Source organism: Portunus trituberculatus, chromosome 20, assembly GCF_017591435.1.
Source record: "Portunus trituberculatus isolate SZX2019 chromosome 20, ASM1759143v1, whole genome shotgun sequence".
In the NCBI taxonomy this organism is placed as follows: domain Eukaryota; kingdom Metazoa; phylum Arthropoda; class Malacostraca; order Decapoda; family Portunidae; genus Portunus; species Portunus trituberculatus.
The window spans coordinates 14,467,041-14,484,289 of NC_059274.1; the positions used below are offsets into that span (position 1 = coordinate 14,467,041).

Here is a 17,249-nt window from a genome sequence, read left to right on the forward strand (position 1 = left end):
ACAGCTTCTATGAAGTTAGGTTTTCTTAGGTGTCTCTGCCAGTTTTTTCTCCCTCCTCTTACTGTTATCTCTGTACAAGGCCCTTATCCGTCCCTGTATAGAGTATATAGTCTTCGCATGTTGAGGAGGGGCTCCACTCACACATTTTTATTAAGTATGGTGGAATCAAAAGCTTTTCATCTCATCAACTTCCCTCCTCTGACTGACTGTCTGTCTTCAGCTTTTTCCTTACCGCCGAAATGTTGCATCTCTTTCTATCTTTTATCGCTATTTTCATGCTAACTGTTCTACTGATCTTGCTAACTCCATGTCTTTCCTCCTCCTGTTGCCTCGCTGCACAAAGCTTTCTCCTTCCTTTTAGCCCTATTCTGTTCAATTCGCATGTCGGGGGATTCCACTCATACAGCTTTATTAGATAGGGTGGAATCAAAAGATTTTCGCCCCATCAATTCCCCTCCTCTGAATGACTATCTTCAGCCTTTCACTGCCGAAAAGTTGCATCTCTTTCTATCTTTTATCGCTATTTTCATGCTATCTGCTCTACTGATCTTGCTACCTGCATGCCTCCCCTCCTCCTGCAGCCTCGCTGCACAAGGCTTTCTTCTTCCTCTCATTCCTATTCTGTCCAATCCTCTATTACAAGAGTTAACCCTTATTCTCAATCATTTCTACCTTTCACTGGTAAGCTCTGGAACTCCCTACCCTACCCTATTTACATCTTCCTACGACTTCAGTTCTTTTAAGAAAGAGGTGTCAAGACATCTGTCCCTGGCTTTTTGGATGACTCTTTTGGACTTGTTAGGGAACCTACATGTTATCGCCTGCCTGGCGGAGAGAGAGAGAGAGAGAGAGAGAGAGAGAGAGAGAGAGAGAGAGAGAGAGAGAGAGAGAGAGAGAGAGAGAGAGAGAGAGAGAGAGAGAGAGAGAGAGAGAGAGAGAGAGAGAGAGAGAGAGAGAGAGAGAGAGAGAGAGAGAGAGAGAGAGAGAGAGAGAGAGAGAGAGAGAGAGAGAGAGAGAGAGAGAAAAAGGGAGCGATTGTAAGTTGTTTACAATGGTAGAAAGTGTTGAGTCCTGTCCTATAGATAGGGAACTCCTGGGTCAGCGGGTGAGGTCACTGCCTCATGCCATGCCATACCAAAGCTCAGTACACAGCAAGCTACCTCAGAGTACACATTAACATCGTCATGTCCTTTCTAAGGTGCCATAGACCTCAATACATAAGTTCATAGTCCTTCAGACGTACTTATCTCGCACGCCGTTCTATGATTGTACTAGATCGTATTTCAGTCGTCTCACATAATTTAGCATGTACGTACCTGTACCACAGCCGTTCCCATTTGGTGGGAATGTGGGTGGAATGCAGAAGGATACGACCCGTCGAGGGATCCTAATTATTTCACTTGCATCCCTGCCAAAGGGAAACTTGCGTATTGAATTGTTTTCATCGTGGTGTTTTTGTCAACAGGTTTTGACCGATATATATATTATCGTGTCAACGTGAGGGTCTCCCTGTCCTACAACCACCTACAATTATAGTGGACCTTTTTATAACATTTTTTTGCCAACGGTAGCCTTCCCTCTTGCATAAAAAAATCTTTAAGAGAGAGAGAGAGAGAGAGAGAGAGAGAGAGAGAGAGAGAGAGAGAGAGAGAGAGAGAGAGAGAGAGAGAGAGAGAGAGATTCTTCCCGGAGCTTCTAGAAAGAGACGAACAACAGCGCAACAATGTTAAAAAAAATCATAATGTTACTGTAAATACGAAAAAGTCATTATTTCGAAATCCCTCTTATTTAGAGGTAAACATATATTCATTCTATATGTCTACCCGTTCTCGTCCATAAAGCAGTGACTGTGATCGTTCTAAATATAGAAAGATTTAGAATAGAAAAGTAAAAAAAAAATGTACCTCGCATGACACATTGCATTTGGTAAGTAATGCATGGTAGCAGTGTTCTATCAGGCCACTCCATTGTAGTTACAGAGAAGGGACCAACCGCATTACACCAGTCTTCAGGATGGCAGACGGTAGGTGACTTAGACGAGACGTTGTGGGAAATGTTAATGCCTGCCTGGCACGTGATTGACGACAGAAAAAGGTATTTATAGTAGTTTCGAATATTACAGCAAATGGAAATAATTAATATCAGATTCTAGCACAAAGAAAAAAGCCAAGACTATCTCAAGGCCACACTCATACGTAATGATGATACAAACGCTCAAAAGGATGAAGCATATCAAACTTTCATATTGTGTGTGTGTTTTTTTCTGCAAAATATATACACAATGTAAATGAGTTACAAGATATTACCTAATTCACATAAACTTTATTTCCTTGTCATTGTTATTCAAGCCGTTAAAAGCCATCATGGAGGACGAGAAACTTGAAAAAAAAACTATATATCACAACTCGTAACAATAAATAGCAACCGTGCAAGGGAGACGGTGGCGTAGTGAATAAGATAGTGAGCATGGGATCGGGCTAATGTCTACGCGTAGGTTCGAATCCTACCATATACCACTTTGAAGCTCATGCCATTTGTCGAGTGGTTTAAAGTTACCTATATGTCACCATAATACCCAGGGTTTAGATGGTTACACCGAAGACGCGCTTGGCTTGAGATATAGGCCCTAGTATGGGTACCACTATAAATGAAATTGCTTGCGCCACTAATGAGCAATAGCTGAACAGCGCTTCCCGCATATATTCTTCAAGTATGACTACAGGCGCTATTGGCCTTAATATAAAAATAATAAGTTCCTTTACCTTTGTACCGGTAAAACTGATCGCTGCAGTTTGAAGAATCTTACTGATGAAAATAAAAAGTGTGATAAACTGGTATAGATAAAAAAAAAAAAAAAAAAATTTCGCCTCCTATACTAATACTACAGTACATACCATTCAAGCATTCCTCTGAAAATCTTTTATATCATCTACCTTACAGGACATGGTATTGTTTTCCCACAGAACTCAAAGTTCATACCGCCATGTCGTCTTCACCGTCAGTGACACCGGAGAGTTTGGTGACGGAAGACCAGGTGCGGGAAGCGCTCACGTCAGACAAAGGCGCCGCCGCACAACTCACCGCTTGGAAGATCGTGGACTTCACCAAGAAGGGCGACAGTTATGCCTCTGTAGTGACCAGCGTCGAGGTTAAGTATGAGCTCGACGGCAAGAGCTCACAGGTGGTCTATGTAGTAAAGATTAATTCCAAAAAGGATTATGCTATAGCCTTCCAAAAGGAATGCAATTTTTTTCTTGACATCGCACCTCAGATAAACTCTGTATTAAGAGACATTGGTCACACAGAGATCAATGTTCCCAAATGCTTCCATGCAAGTCTGGAGGAAGGAAAAGAAGTAATATTCCTTGAGGACCTACGAGCTAGAAGCTATAAAATGGCTGACCGTAAGCAAGGGTTGGACAAGGCTCACACTAACCTCGTGCTGAGGGAGCTTGCCAGGCTCCACGCCGCCTCCCTGCTGCTGCAGAACAAGACCCCCGACGAGAACCTCGAAGAAAAGTACCCTCTTTTGAAAATAGACTGGTCATATTACATTATAAACAGTGATTCTGTATTGAATATGTTCAAAGAAAGTGCAAAACTCTCTCAAACAATCACCAAAAAGGTGGATGGGTATGAGAGAGTAACTGCCTGGATAGACACAATCATCCCTAACATGAGGGACATCTTCTCCGAGCAGACGGAACACGCGATGCCTAAAGTAGTGTGTCACGGAGACTGCTGGAACAACAACCTTCTCTTCAGGTAAGTTACGAAGACTGCATTTTAATAACACTTCCCTTTCAGAATGTAAAAGAGGCCAGAGATCATCTTATTTCTCTAAAAGTTCATCTTCACAAACTTGGCAGAAAAACGAGCATGTGCTTTGGCTCCTACAGGCTAGAGCTTTGACACTCATAATGCACCGAGTTACTCGTCTCGTCTCCTCCTGCAGGTACAGCGAGACCGGTCACCCCGAGGACGTGATGCTCCTCGACTTGCAGCTGACAAGCTACGGTATTCCTGCTGCCGATCTCAACTACCTCCTTTATAGTAGCATGACGGGGAACGTAAGGAAGCCCAACATTGAAGCCTTCCTAGATTCCTACTACATAACTTTCAAGGACGTCATGGAGGCTGGCGGCAAGACAGTACCATTCACTAGGGCGCAGCTCCTCAAGGACTTCAGGGACGGGAACCTCGCTGGCTTAGTATTCGCCATGATGTTTGTACCGATTGTGCTTTTTGAGACTGAAGGTGAAGTAGACACTTCGAAAGAGAATAAAGAAGATATTTTAGAAATGCTTCGTGAGACAAGAGAAAAGTCATTTGAAATGATAGACACAAATCCACATTTAAAGCCAAGATTATTGTCTGTTTTCGACGAAATGTTCGAACTAGGGATTATTCCAGAGAGAGAGAGAGAGAGAGAGAGAGAGAGAGAGAGAGAGAGAGAGAGAGAGAGAGAGAGAGAGAGAGAGAGAGAGAGAGAGAGAGAGAGAGAGAGAGAGAGAGAGAGAGAGAGAGAGAGAGAGAGAGAGAGAGAGAGAGAGAGAGAGAGAGAGAGAGAGAGAGAGAGAGAGAGAGAGAGAGAGAGAGAGAGAGAGAGAGAGAGAGAGAGAGAGAGAGAGAGAGAGAGGAAGAGACTTGCATATGATATGTATTATTGATCAGCTTTACTCCCAGCGAGGTCTAATAGCACTAGTTCAGAAGGTGCTGTGAACTTTTCAATAAAGTTAATTGTGATCTCGCTGAACGTTTCCCTTTGTGTCTATCAAATCAAGGGGCAGTCACAGCCTGCATTCTAAAGAACACTTTCCTTCACACAAAATTACATACACTTACGACACAAACACACACTTCACTTATAATTAAAATTAAAAAAATGGTGACTAAAAATTCATTCTTAGAGTCCTCTTATGGAGAGGGAACCAAAAATGTCTTGACACCTCCTTCGACTTTTTCTTCATTAACTTCTCCAACATTCGCTGTCTTAAGTCCAATTTTCAATCTGTAGAACACCACCTCTCCTTTACTAAACCTCATCTTCTTTTCCTCACCTAAACACAGCTGTCTCAGCTAACTGACAATAGCCCCTTCTCTGTTTCCTCCTACTTTCTCTACCCTCATTTTTCGTTCCAAACCTGGATGTTGCGTCTATGTACGCAACGACTTAAGTTGCTCTTCAGAGTTTTCCACCATCTGGCTTCAACTTAATAGTCACTCTCTAACTAAATTTATCTGTGCTGTTTATCTCTCCACTAACTCCTTTGACGGTAGTAAATTCTTTGACTATTTAACTTCTAAAGTGGAGCACATTCTGTCCCTATATCATTTCGCAGAGATCTCTATCCTTGGAGATTTCAATGTTCACCACCAGCTTTGCCTTTCCCCTCCCTTCACTGACCATCCTGGTGAATTAGCCTTCAAATTTTCTATCCTCCATGACAGAGCAGCTGGTGCAAAACCCTATTCGTATTCCTGACCGTCTTAGATATACGCCCAACATTCTTGATCTTTTCCTTATCTCTAATCCTCCAGCTTGTTACCCTATCCTCTCCGTTGGAGTCCTCCAATCACAATCTTATTTCTGTATTCTGCCCTATTTCTCTAATTCTTCCTCAGGAACCCTTCAGGAGGTCATCAGATCACGCAGGGACAACACAGAACGCCTGACTTCTGTTCTTTCTAAGAATTCTGATTGGGACAGAAAACTTAGTAGTGTTCAATTCCTCAAAAACTCAATTCCTCCATCTATCAACTCGACACAAACTTCCAGACAACTATCCCCTCTTCAGTGACACTCAGAAGTCTCCCTCTTCCACACTGAACATCCTCTGTCTGTCCTTTACTTATAATCTGAACTGGAAACCTCACATCTCATCTCTTGCTAAAACAGCTTCTATAAATTTAGGCGTCCTGCGGCGTCTCCGCCAGTTTTTCTCGCCCCTCCAACTGCTAACTCTGTACAAAGACCTTATCCGTGTTTGTATGTATTACTCTTTGCATGTTTGGGGGTTCTCCTCATATAGCTCTATTAGATAGGGTGGTATCAAAAGCTTTTCGTCTCATGAACTCCCCTCTTCCGTCTGACTGTCTTCAGCCTCTTTCTCACCGCCGAAATATTGCATCTCTTTCTTTTATCGCTATTTTCATGCTAACTGCTCTACTGCTCTTGCTACCTGCGGCCTCGCTGCACAAGGGTTTTTTCTTCCTCTCATCCTTGTACTGTCTAACCCTCTCATACAATCGAATCGAATCGAATATAGATAGAAAAGGCGGAGGGGGGAAAGTGGGGATAGGGGAAGAATAGGTGGGTGATAAGAAGGGAGCTTTAGTAGGAGAATAAAGTCACTGGGGCTTGACCCAGGCGCTAGATGGTTTTCAGTAAAGCATCACTCTACTTTTTGGTTCCTCTTCTTGAATCTTGAGGGCCGGGTCAGGTGGAGACAAGGAAACCGCACCAACACCAAGCACACGCAAGCGCCGGACCGCCCACACAGCGAACGAGAGCCCCGCACCTCTACGGAAATGGCGGCGAAATACTGGTCTCATACAAAAGTTAGCCCGTATTTTAAATAACTCCAAACTTTCACTAGTAGGCTCTGGAACTCCCTTCCTGCTTCTGTATTTCCATCCCCCTGCGACTTCACTTCTTTTAAGAGGGAGGTTTCAAGACATATGTCCCTTTCTTTTGGATAATTCCTTTCAAATCTTTTAGGGAACCTGCAGTTCTATTGGGCTTTTCTTTCTAATGTTTTGTTGCCCTTGACAGGTTTCTCTCTTGTGTGAAGAAAAAAAAAAAAAACTTGCCTGAAAAGATATTTACAAAAATCTTTTTTTTTTTTTATAATATTTACTACCTTCGCCGTATATGGAGTAGTTGTAGTTGTAGACCGCATTAAATAAGAAATGTACAAAAGAATAATTAAAATTATATACAAAACACAAGTTTCTGCTCATAAAACGTTGCATCTGGTGAGTATGGCGCAGGTGTTCCGTGCTTCCTCCTTACTACTCAGACTTTTTTCCACTCAACAACAGTTACTCGCAAGCAGCTAGGAGCAGCCAAATAAGGGTTGATGAATTTCGGGGACATTTTGAAAGTGTAGCGTGTCTCACTATGCTGAAAGTGTTGGGGAGCTCCTACAAATCTCTTCAGTCATACAGTGGAACCATGCGTGCTTTGGGATCCGAGGGGTCTCCAAGTGCACGGGTTCGAATCCTGTCCACGGTCCGAGTGTAGGTTGGGCTTCCTCACTAGGGGCAACGGTTTCCTAGCGGGTGGGCTTTGAGATAGGGGGTACCCAAAAAGTATCCCCTTTAGCCCATAAATTCCCGTGAAAAGCCCACATGGTATAAATAAAAAAAAATCTGGCGGAAAAGGCAGGAATAGAGAAAAGACACATAATAACCATCGCATCCTCAAAACTCAATGATAATGGGCGCTAAGACGACACGATGTTTGTTTGTCCTTGCATCGGCAAACTAATCGCCGCAATTTATACTCTTGGTAGTTGGTAACTGAGTCAGGCAATGTAAAAATATGCGACTTCTACATGTAATGATACTATAGTAAATAGCATTCAAACATTTTTTTCAAAAGTTATTACACAGTCTGTCATCGAACCTATGACAGTTTAATTCTTTCGTTATAGAAAATATAGTTGATGCCGCAAAATCACCGTCGCCATCAGTGTGAGTATTTCGTGACGGACAGACATTGGAGCAGCTGTTGCACAACTCATCGCCAGGAGAGTCGTGGACTTCACCAAGAAGTGCGACAATTATGCGTCTGAAGTGACCAGCGTCGATGTTAAGTATGAGCTCGACGGCAGAGTTCTATTTGATAAAAACTAATTCGAGAACTATCACAGGAAACTGTAATAGTTCATTGTATAATATGATGACGTGCATCAACACGAAACGTAAACAAAAATCACTTGCCATACGCCAATCATTCGCCATCTGTCAAATTAGTTACACAAGAAAAAATTACAACTCTCACTATGACTTGCAACTTCTAAGGGATGTGTTTCTTTACTGCTCTTTCTCCCATACTGCCAATCAGACTCACCATTACCAGCCGCTCCTCATCACAGTTACCAATCCACCGCCTCCCGTGACGCACCAACCTCTACGATGGTAGACGAGGGTAAGTAACTTAGTTGGACGCTGTGTAAAGTGTTCATCCCTGTCTGAGACGTGACTGAGATTGAGGAAGTGTTGGTAAACTCTTGCATAAATATAGAATTAAATTACTTTATTCGATGTCTTTGAGAGAGAGAGAGAGAGAGAGAGAGAGAGAGAGAGAGAGAGAGAGAGAGAGAGAGAGACAAATAGAGACAAATAGAGACAAACAGACAAATAGAGAAACACACACACACACACACACACACACACACACACACACACGGCATGTGAAGCTATACGATGTGAATACAGTTCATGTAATTTCATTCATTTCAGTCTCACGGTTTGCCTGATGTCTGTCAATGAACAGTTAGGACTTCATTTTATTTTGCGCCACAATAATAAAAGACAATGCCTGAGAGCGTCTTAATTGGAGTGAGTGTTGCGGTGATGATCGGCCAGGCGTTGATCGGGAGACCAACTGTCTCCAGGTCTGCCACAAGATTTACTGTCTTTCACCCAGAACAGCCTGTCTTGGGCAACATTCCTCCAGGCCTCCTGGGCGAGGCAAACCTGCGCCACAAGGTGCATGACGTCGCGTTCATGCTGCGGGCGCTTCGCATAGTGGTGAAGGATACCCGGCTGCACATCCCTCAGGATGAAAAAGATCGGTTTCCAAAAGTGCGAGTGCCGGAAGACCGGAGGAGGAGGAGGAGGAGAAAGTACTAAGAAAATGACAAAGAAGAAAAAAGAACGTACCTTTTTTCAAGTGGCTTTGCGATGTATTTCAGAGGAGACTAAAGGTTCCTCAAACACCAAAAGAAAACTACGAGTGGGGATTGGTGTGACTGATTTCCTGACGTGCGAGGATTGGGAGGAGTCTCGTGAATATGTACACAGAATATTTGCAGCCTCCGGAAACATACAGCCTCCTAATATGAATTTTCTTTATCGCTACGTTTGTTTGTTTCCACTAACAGTAACATAACAAGCGCGGTGCCAGTTTATAAAATGTTAACCATAGTATGAATGTACAAATAATGTACAGTGACGAACATTCCTGAATAAATCAAAGAAAGTAAGAGGACTGTAAGACGTCCTTGAAATTTCATTCACTTGGCGCATGTTTGCTACCTTCCACACAGCCGCTCCTCCGCGAGTTGCCACTTTCTCATTTGACACCACCGTTATATTTCGCTCAGGCATGGCGGCGTGTTAAAATATGACCAGGGACCTTGAAGAATCTACTTGTTATTCTCTGTTACTAAATTTGCATCGTCATCGTGAGGCGTTTAAGCATAAGGAAGGACACATATAACTGAAGTGACATCTCTTATAAACCCTCCTAAAACTGAGGGAGAAAAGAGAAGCTAGGCCGGTTCTTACGAAAGTTTTCCATAATATTACGTACACTGGTTTTTAGCAGTAAAATAAATACATAAAAGTATTAATCTCTACTTCAGACTCAGAAAATAACTTCTCAGTCCCAAATAATCATGTATGGACAATGTATAATTTCATATATATATATATATATATATATATATATATATATATATATATATATATATATATATATATATATATATATATATATATATATATATATATATATATATATATATATATATATATATATATATATGACATTTTCTTTCACAAAACATCATTTCCTACCATGCACTCACGCCCCATGTGGTGCACCGCAGCACCACACACTACTAGGTTGACAGTGTGCAGGGCTGCCTCTGTGCCTGTGTGAGCGGCGAGTGTAGGATTGATGCCAGTCCTTGACCGGAGACGATTGCTGAGAATGTATGAGGGTTTCTTCACACCTTGTCACACAACTCTTACGTAATGCAGCAGGTTGAGCTTTTCCATCGCTTTATATTAGACTTGTCTATCTTACTTGTCTCTGATTCTTCTATGCCATCAGTGCTGTGAAGGTCGCACTAGGTGATAAATGTAAAATGGATTAAAATCATAAAGATAGATTAAAAGATTAAGATATGATGCAATACACCATTCCCTTCTCACAGAACTAAAGGTTGATGCCGCCTCCTCTTCACCATCAGTGACGCCGGATAGTTTGGTGACGGAAGACCATGTTCGGGCAGCGCTGGCGACAGACAAGGGAGCTGCCGCACTACTCACAACCTGGACAGTCGTGGACTTCACCAAGAAGGGCGACAATTATGCCTCTCTAGTGACCAGCGTCGAGGTTAAGTATGAGCTCGACGGCAACAGCTCTGAGGTGGTCTATGTGGTAAAGATTAACACGGGAAAGACCTTTGGAGGTGACAACATGTTTGATTTATTCTTCCAAAAGGAATGTAATTTCTTCCTCGATATCGCACCTCAGATGAACTCTGTATTAAAAGAGATTGGCCACACAGATATCAACGTTCCCAAATGCTTCCATGCAAGTCTGGAGGAAGGAAAAGAAGTGATCTTCCTTGAGGACCTACGAGCTAGAGGCTACAAAATGGTTGACCGTAAACAAGGGTTGGACAAGGCTCACACTACCCTTGTACTGAGGGAGCTGGCCAGACTCCACGCCGCCTCCTTGCTGCTGCAGAACAGGACTCCTAAAGAAGACTTCGGAGAAAAGTATCCTCTTTTGAAAATAAAAATGGCCTATTTAATGCAAAATTATAGTTCATTGTGTAAAGCTATAGAAGATAATGTGGCATTTGCCAAAGATATCATAGAAAGAGTAGGGGGATACGAGGGAGTGTCTGCCTGGATAAACACGATCATTCCAAATTTAGTGGACATCTTTGACCAAATGGAATGCGGCGAGCCTATGGTAGTGTGCCACGGAGACTGCTGGAATAACAACTTTCTCTTTAGGTAAGCTGCAACTATTCCTTGCATCATACATAGTACATACTCTTCTCACACCAATTTTTTTCTACTGTTTGCAAAACTATGAATAACACCAAAGTCATCCTCTTTTATTACATCACCCCCCTTCTTCTTAACTACAAAGCTGTGACGGAAAATGCTTGACTGTAGCTCTTAATTTGACTACAAATCTCTTTAGTACATTGTGTTATGCGTCTCGTAACCTCCTGCAGGTACAGCGAGACCGGCCACCCCGAGGACGTGATGCTCCTTGACTTGCAGCTGTCAGGCTTAAGTGTTCCTACTGCCGATATCACCTACCTCCTCCATACCAGCATGACGGGGGACGTCAGGAAGCCCAACATTGAAACCCTCCTAGGATCCTACTATACCACTTTCAAGGACGTCATGGAGGCTGGCGGCAAGACAGCATCATTCACGCAAGCGCAGCTCCTCAGGGACTTCAAGGACAGGAACCTCGCTGGTTCATTGTTCGCCATAATATTTGTGCCAGTATTGCTCTTTGAAACTGAAGGAGAAGTAGAGTCATCGAAAGGCAATGAAGATGATCTTGAAGAAAAGCTTCGTAAAACGAGAGACAAGGCGATGGAAATGCTAGACACAAATCCTATTGTGAAGTCGAGATTTTTATCTATTTTTGATGAAATGATAGAATCAGGAATTATTCCGTGAGAGAGAGAGAGAGAGAGAGAGAGAGAGAGAGAGAGAGAGAGAGAGGCATATTGAGTGTGTGTGTGTGTGTGTGTGTTCCATCAAAATATGTCAATCCAATTTTAGCTGTTTATTTGTCAAGTAGTAAATGCCTCAATGAAAAAAAAAAAAAGTATTTATGCAAAACAGATATCATTAATCACATCAAAATTTCAATTCATAACATATACCAGTCGGGTTCTGCACTACGCAGGTGGTTATTTCTGCAGATTTTCACAGCATCCACCACATCATTCAAGCGCGAGGGTGAGTGGATATCAAAGTTAGTGATGAGAGGCGGTGCAGGAACAGACGTCCACTGTGCTAGTTCATTGCATCAACGCGAAACTTAAATAGAAATCACTTGCCATGCCCCAATCCTTCGCTACCCACAAGGCAGTGGTGGTGGTGGTATTCCCTGTCATCCCTGTCAAGTGAATTAAACACGAAGAAAATTGCAACTCTGTCACTATGACTTGCAACTTCTAAAGGATGTTTCACCATAGTTCGTTCTCCCTTAGTGCAAGTCAGACTCACCACAACAGCCGCTCCCCATCACAGTTACCAATCCGCCGCCTCCCGTAAAGCACCAGCCTCTACGATGGCAGACGACGGTAAGTGACTTAATGGGACGCTGTGTGAAGTGTTCATATTTACCAGAGACGTGACTGAGATGGGAGAAGTGTTGATGAAATCTTGCACTTACGTAAAGTGTTGAGAAACTCTTCCAAAAGATGTCCTTGAGAGAGAGAGAGAGAGAGAGAGAGAGAGAGAGAGAGAGAGAGAGAGAGAGAGAGAGAGAGAGAGAGAGAGAGAGAGAGAGAGAGTACAATAGTAATATGAAAGTGATGCCAGATAACTCCACTAGAAAAAAAAATCTTGGAAACGGCCACTATTACGTCAAAGATAACTCAAGAGCAAGTAGTAAACATAATATACACATAAAGTTTCGTTCTCTCCGTGCGGAGGGACAGACTCAGGGTGACTGGTCGGGAAGCTCATCAGTGAGTGTCCTTACTCCTATTTGATAGATCTGTAATATAATTTCCCGAGAGTCGCCATGACAACATCAACAATGATGTACGTTAAGCGTAAACATTGCCATATAATGGAACATAGGAAAATGCATGCCCTTTTCCACACATTCCCGACAATTACAGTTACACACATTATGAACTAAATTTTGTAAGCTAAAACAAGTTATAAATCCTGAAGCTGATGTAATGAAAAGGATTCGCTCAAGTTCCCGCGATGGCTGCTGACCAACACAGCTAATCTTGTGGCCTGACAGGACGGTGAGCGGGAGTCACTTTTCATCAACTGAACTTTTAGGAGTATGAACAGATTCACTAACTACTATGATACGCACGGGACATTGTTCCCACTAAGTTTGGAAAACACATTCGTAACCCGATGAAAAACAAGACGTGATATGTGAGTCAAAGAGAGGCTCCTTATAACTGTGGCATACAAGACGCTCCACGCTCCACCCACCCAATGCGAGAGTGCACGTGTGACATGAATAGCCTGCATGTGAACACTGGTGCACACTGGGCGTTACGAGTCAGTGCTTTGTGCAGGAGCGTTGTATTTCATGACGTCTAGTGTTTCCACACTGAGTCTGGCTGAGGCCACGCGACACGGCTTACCATTGGCTGCGTTCGTTATCTAATTTAATTTAACCATGATCATGGCACAGCATAGCTAGGATCGTCTTTAGACGTTCAAGTTTACGTAAAGAATTACGTAAAGAAAATCAACATGGATACATAATCTTTAGTATACGATTTGTATAACTATATACAACGATTTTATTTTTAACTTGCAAGCTGCCGTCTTGATACAAACTCACTGAATATCCTCGGTCCGTCCTTTACTCATAATCTTAACTGAAAATTTCACATCTTATCTCTTGCTAAAACAGCTTCTATGAAGTTACGTTTTCTGAGGCGTCTCCGCCAGTTTTTTCTCGCCCCTCTTACTGCTATTTCTGTACAAGGGCCTTATCCGCCCCTGTATAGATTATATACTCTTCGAATGTTGAGGAGGGGCTCCACTCAGACAGTTTTATTAGCTATGGTAGAATCAAAAGCTTTTCGTCTAATCAACTTCCCTCCTCTGATTGACTGTCTTCAGCCTTTTTCATAGCGCCGAAATGTTGCATCTCTTTCTATCTTTTATCGCTATTTTCATGCTAACTGTTCTACTGATCTTGCTAACTCCATGCCCCCCTCCTCCTGCGGCCTCGCTGCACAAGGCTTTCTTCTTCCTCTCACTCCTATTCTGTTCAACTCGCTAGCACAAGAGTTAACCAATACTCTCAATCATTCATACATTTTTTTTTATTCATACAATGTGGGCTTTTCACGGGAATTTATGGGCTAAAGGGGATACTTTTGGGGTACCTCCTATCTCAAAGCCCACCCGCTAGGAAACCGTTGCTCCGAGTGAGGAAGCCCAACCTGCACTCGGACCATGGACAGGATTCGAACCCGTGCGCTTGGAGAACCCTCGGACCCCAAAGCACGCATGGTTCCACTGTACCACGGTAAACTCTGGAATTTCCTCCCTGCTTCTGTATTTCCGTCTTCCTACGACTTGACTTTTAAGAGGGAGGTTTCAAGACATTTGTTTCTTAATTTTAGCTAATGCTCCACTACTCTTTAAGAGGACCAGCACTCAAGTGGGGCTTTTTTTTAATATTTTGTTGCCCTTGGCTGGCTTCCCTCCTGTATGAAAAAAAAAGTTTTAAAGGCTGAGGCTTGTCTCACTTTCCAAGGTGAGTCCCTAAAAATCATGAAAAGTAAGCACAAAAGGTTAGAACTTACCATAAAAACATCCATTACATTCTCTTTTCTTTCGAACTGTCTAGTGCACTCTTTCATCAAAGCTACGAGACACTTTCTTTCTTTCCAATAGAACCCAAGGTTGATGCCGCCATGACGCCTTCACCGCCAGTGACGCCGGGGAGTTTGGTGACGGAAGACCACGTGCGGGCAGCGCTCACATCAGACAAGGGCACCGCCGCACAACTCACCGACTGGAAGGTCGTGGACTTCACCAAAAAGGGCGACAATTATGCCTGTTTAGTGACCAGCGTCGAGGTTAAATATGAACTCGACGGTAAGAGCAGCGAGGTGGTCTATGTGGTGAAACTAAATTCAGGCAAGACTATTGGAGGTGACAATCTCGTTCATATTCTCTTCGAAAAGGAATGTAATTTCTTCCTCGATATCGCACCTCAGATAAACTCTGTATTAAAGGAGATTGGTCACACAGAGATCAACGTTCCCAAATGCTTCCATGCAAGTCTGGAGGAAGGAAAAGAAGTGATCTTCCTGGAGGACCTACGAGCCAGAGGCTACAAAATGGCTGACCGCAAGCAAGGGTTGGACAAGGCTCACACTACCCTTGTACTGAGAGAGCTGGCCAGACTCCACGCCGCCTCCCTGCTGCTGCAGAACAGGACTCCTGGCGAACACCTCGGAGAAAAGTACCATCTTTTAAAGATAGGACTGGCCTACTTCTTTCAGAATTATGATGCAATGTTGAATATAATTAAAGACAGCGTGTCATTTTCCCAGACTCTCTTAAAAACAGTTGGAGGATACGAAAGGGTAAATTCCTGGATGGACACAATCTTGGCTAATGTAGTGGACATCTTCGAAATGCTGAATTGCGGCGAGCCTAAGGTGGTGTGTCACGGAGACTGCTGGAATAACAATCTTCTCTTCAGGTACGTTGCAGTAACTATGCACAATATTTACTTCTGAAGCCATATGGATATTCTCTCATCAAAAAAAAAAAAAAAAAACAGTGCCAAGGCGTTTCTTTTATCTGCTCAACCTCCTCTCCAGATTTAGGCTGATCTGTAACAAACTGGAGCACAGACCATCCTAGTACACTGTATTACGTTATCTATCACCTCCGGCAGGTACAGCGAGACCGGCCACCCAGAGGACGTGATGCTTCTCGACTTACAACTAGCAAATTACAGTGCCCCGGCTGCCGATCTGAACTACCTCCTCTATACCAGCATGTCGGGAGACGTCAGGAAGCCCAACATTGAAGCCTTCCTGGGTTTCTACTACACCACTTTCAAGGATGTTATGGAGGCTGGAGGCAAGACAGTACCATTCACGCAGCAGCAGCTCCTCAAGGACTTTAGAGAGAAGAACGTCACTGGCACAATATTTGCTATATTGTCTGCACCAGTAATGTTCTTGGACGCTGAGGACACAGTAGACTCTTCGAAAGAATGTACCGAAGATCTTGTAGAAACGTTCCGTGAGGCAAGAGAAAAGTCGTGGGAAATACTAGACAAAGATCCTCATTTGAAATCGAGATATTTGTCCGTTTTCGACGAAATGATGGAACTAGGAATAGTTTGATGAGAGAGAGAGAGAGAGAGAGAGAGAGAGAGAGAGAGAGAGAGAGAGAGAGAGAGAGAGAGAGAGAGAGAGAGAGAGAGAGAGAGAGAGAGAGAGAGAGAGAGAGAATCTTCTTTTTATGGTTACAACACAAATCTTACTGTTTACTTATCAAGGTGTAAATGCTTGCTGTGAATTTAAACATCTAAAACAGACAACGTGATTGATAAGTTTCGATTCAAACTATTATACATAAAGCAAAAAATGAATATACTACTTTTCTTATATTACAGTTGTTTTTCACACCTTCCACCACATCAATCAAAAGTGAGGCTAAGTGGAAATCAAGGGTAGTGATGTGAGGCGCCCACCGTGGCAGTTATTTGCTTAACCCCTTCAGTACCAGGACATGTTTTCATATCTATCTTGCTTAATATTTGCCAATTTTATACAGCTTCAGAAATTTATGTGGGGATCAAAATAGTAAAGATCTTCTGACCTCCACAGATCCTTTCTAATATAAATTTAATCGTCTAAGTTAGGAAACATGCGTCCCAGTCCTGAAAAGGTTAATATGACGGCCTCCATCAACGCGAAATGTAAATAGAAATCACGATATTTTTCCCATTGATTTTTAATCTCGAATTGTCTTAGCATTTAGTTCAAGCACTTGTCTTACACCAATCCTATGCCACTCCCCCCCCAAACAAGGAGGTGTTTTTTTTTTATGCAAGAGGGAAGCTTTCCAAGGGCAACAAAACAATAAAAAAGAAATGGCCCACTTGAATGCAAGCTCCCTAAAAGAATAGTAAAGAATTTGCCGAAAGTCTCAGAGACACGGTGTATCCCCTTTAGCCCATAAATTCCCGTGAAAAGCCCACATGGTATAAATAAAAAAAAATAAAAAAAAATAAAAATGTCTTGAAACCTCCCTCTTAAAAGAAGTCAAGTCGTAGGAAAATAGAAATACAGAAGCAGGTAGGGAGTTCTAGAGTTTACCAGAGAAAAGTAAGAATGATTGAGAGTACTGGTTAACTCTTGTATTAGGGAGCTGGACAGAAGAGCGATGAGAGGAAAAAGAAAGCCTTGTGCAGCGAGGCCGCAGAAGGAGGGGAGGCATGCAGTTAGCAAGATCAGTAGAGCAGTTAGCATGAAAATCACGATAAAAGATAGAAAGAGATGCAACCT

The 17,249-nt window shown here is 42.8% G+C and overlaps 3 protein-coding genes and 1 pseudogene across 7 annotated transcripts; all 4 read left to right on the forward strand.

Annotated features, from left to right (window-relative positions):
• Nucleotides 1–1,614: 1,614 nt before the first annotated feature.
• On the forward strand, nucleotides 1,615–4,505 carry LOC123506477 (the record flags this gene model as incomplete). Its single annotated transcript, XM_045258589.1, has 3 exons — nucleotides 1,615–2,023; nucleotides 2,964–3,765; nucleotides 3,956–4,505. Coding segments are annotated over exons 1-3 (1,362 nt in total), but the record flags the coding sequence as incomplete, so codon positions are not given.
• Nucleotides 4,506–7,394: 2,889 nt separating this feature from the next.
• Nucleotides 7,395–11,712, forward strand: LOC123506479. Of its 4 annotated transcripts, none has more exons than XM_045258591.1 (4): nucleotides 7,395–8,155; nucleotides 9,843–9,987; nucleotides 10,173–10,986; nucleotides 11,214–11,712. In XM_045258591.1, exons 2-4 carry the CDS (start codon nucleotides 9,951–9,953, stop codon nucleotides 11,671–11,673), a joined length of 1,311 nt encoding a protein of 436 aa, XP_045114526.1. In that variant the 5' UTR covers nucleotides 7,395–8,155; nucleotides 9,843–9,950; the 3' UTR covers nucleotides 11,674–11,712. The 4 variants fall into 4 exon arrangements, with proteins under 4 accessions (XP_045114526.1, XP_045114528.1, XP_045114527.1 ...); XM_045258593.1 differs by having other exon boundaries at nucleotides 7,396–8,155; nucleotides 10,209–10,986; XM_045258592.1 differs by lacking the exon at nucleotides 9,843–9,987 and having other exon boundaries at nucleotides 7,396–8,155.
• Nucleotides 11,713–11,724: 12 nt separating this feature from the next.
• On the forward strand, nucleotides 11,725–16,348 carry LOC123506480. Of its 2 annotated transcripts, XM_045258596.1 has the most exons (4): nucleotides 11,725–12,305; nucleotides 14,611–14,814; nucleotides 14,971–15,427; nucleotides 15,626–16,348. In XM_045258596.1, exons 1-4 carry the CDS (start codon nucleotides 12,293–12,295, stop codon nucleotides 16,080–16,082), a joined length of 1,131 nt encoding a protein of 376 aa, XP_045114531.1. In that variant the 5' UTR covers nucleotides 11,725–12,292; the 3' UTR covers nucleotides 16,083–16,348. The 2 variants fall into 2 exon arrangements, with proteins under 2 accessions (XP_045114531.1, XP_045114530.1); XM_045258595.1 differs by having other exon boundaries at nucleotides 14,611–15,427.
• Nucleotides 16,349–17,128: 780 nt separating this feature from the next.
• LOC123506649 overlaps nucleotides 17,129–17,249 on the forward strand; it is a 4,557-nt pseudogene continuing 4,436 nt past the window's right edge.

What these genes read in the sequence shown, in the direction of transcription:
- LOC123506479 (XM_045258591.1), top strand. Translation starts at nt 9,951, where the DNA reads ATGAGGGTTTCTTCACACCTTGTCACACAACTCTTAC. An exon ending in CCTTGTCACACAACTCTTAC is followed by an intron (nt 9,988 to 10,172) that starts GTAATGCAGCAG and finishes CCCTTCTCACAG; the next exon opens with AACTAAAGGTTGATGCCGCC. An exon ending in AATAACAACTTTCTCTTTAG is followed by an intron (nt 10,987 to 11,213) that starts GTAAGCTGCAAC and finishes AACCTCCTGCAG; the next exon opens with GTACAGCGAGACCGGCCACC.
- LOC123506480 (XM_045258595.1), top strand. An exon ending in AATAACAATCTTCTCTTCAG is followed by an intron (nt 15,428 to 15,625) that starts GTACGTTGCAGT and finishes CACCTCCGGCAG; the next exon opens with GTACAGCGAGACCGGCCACC.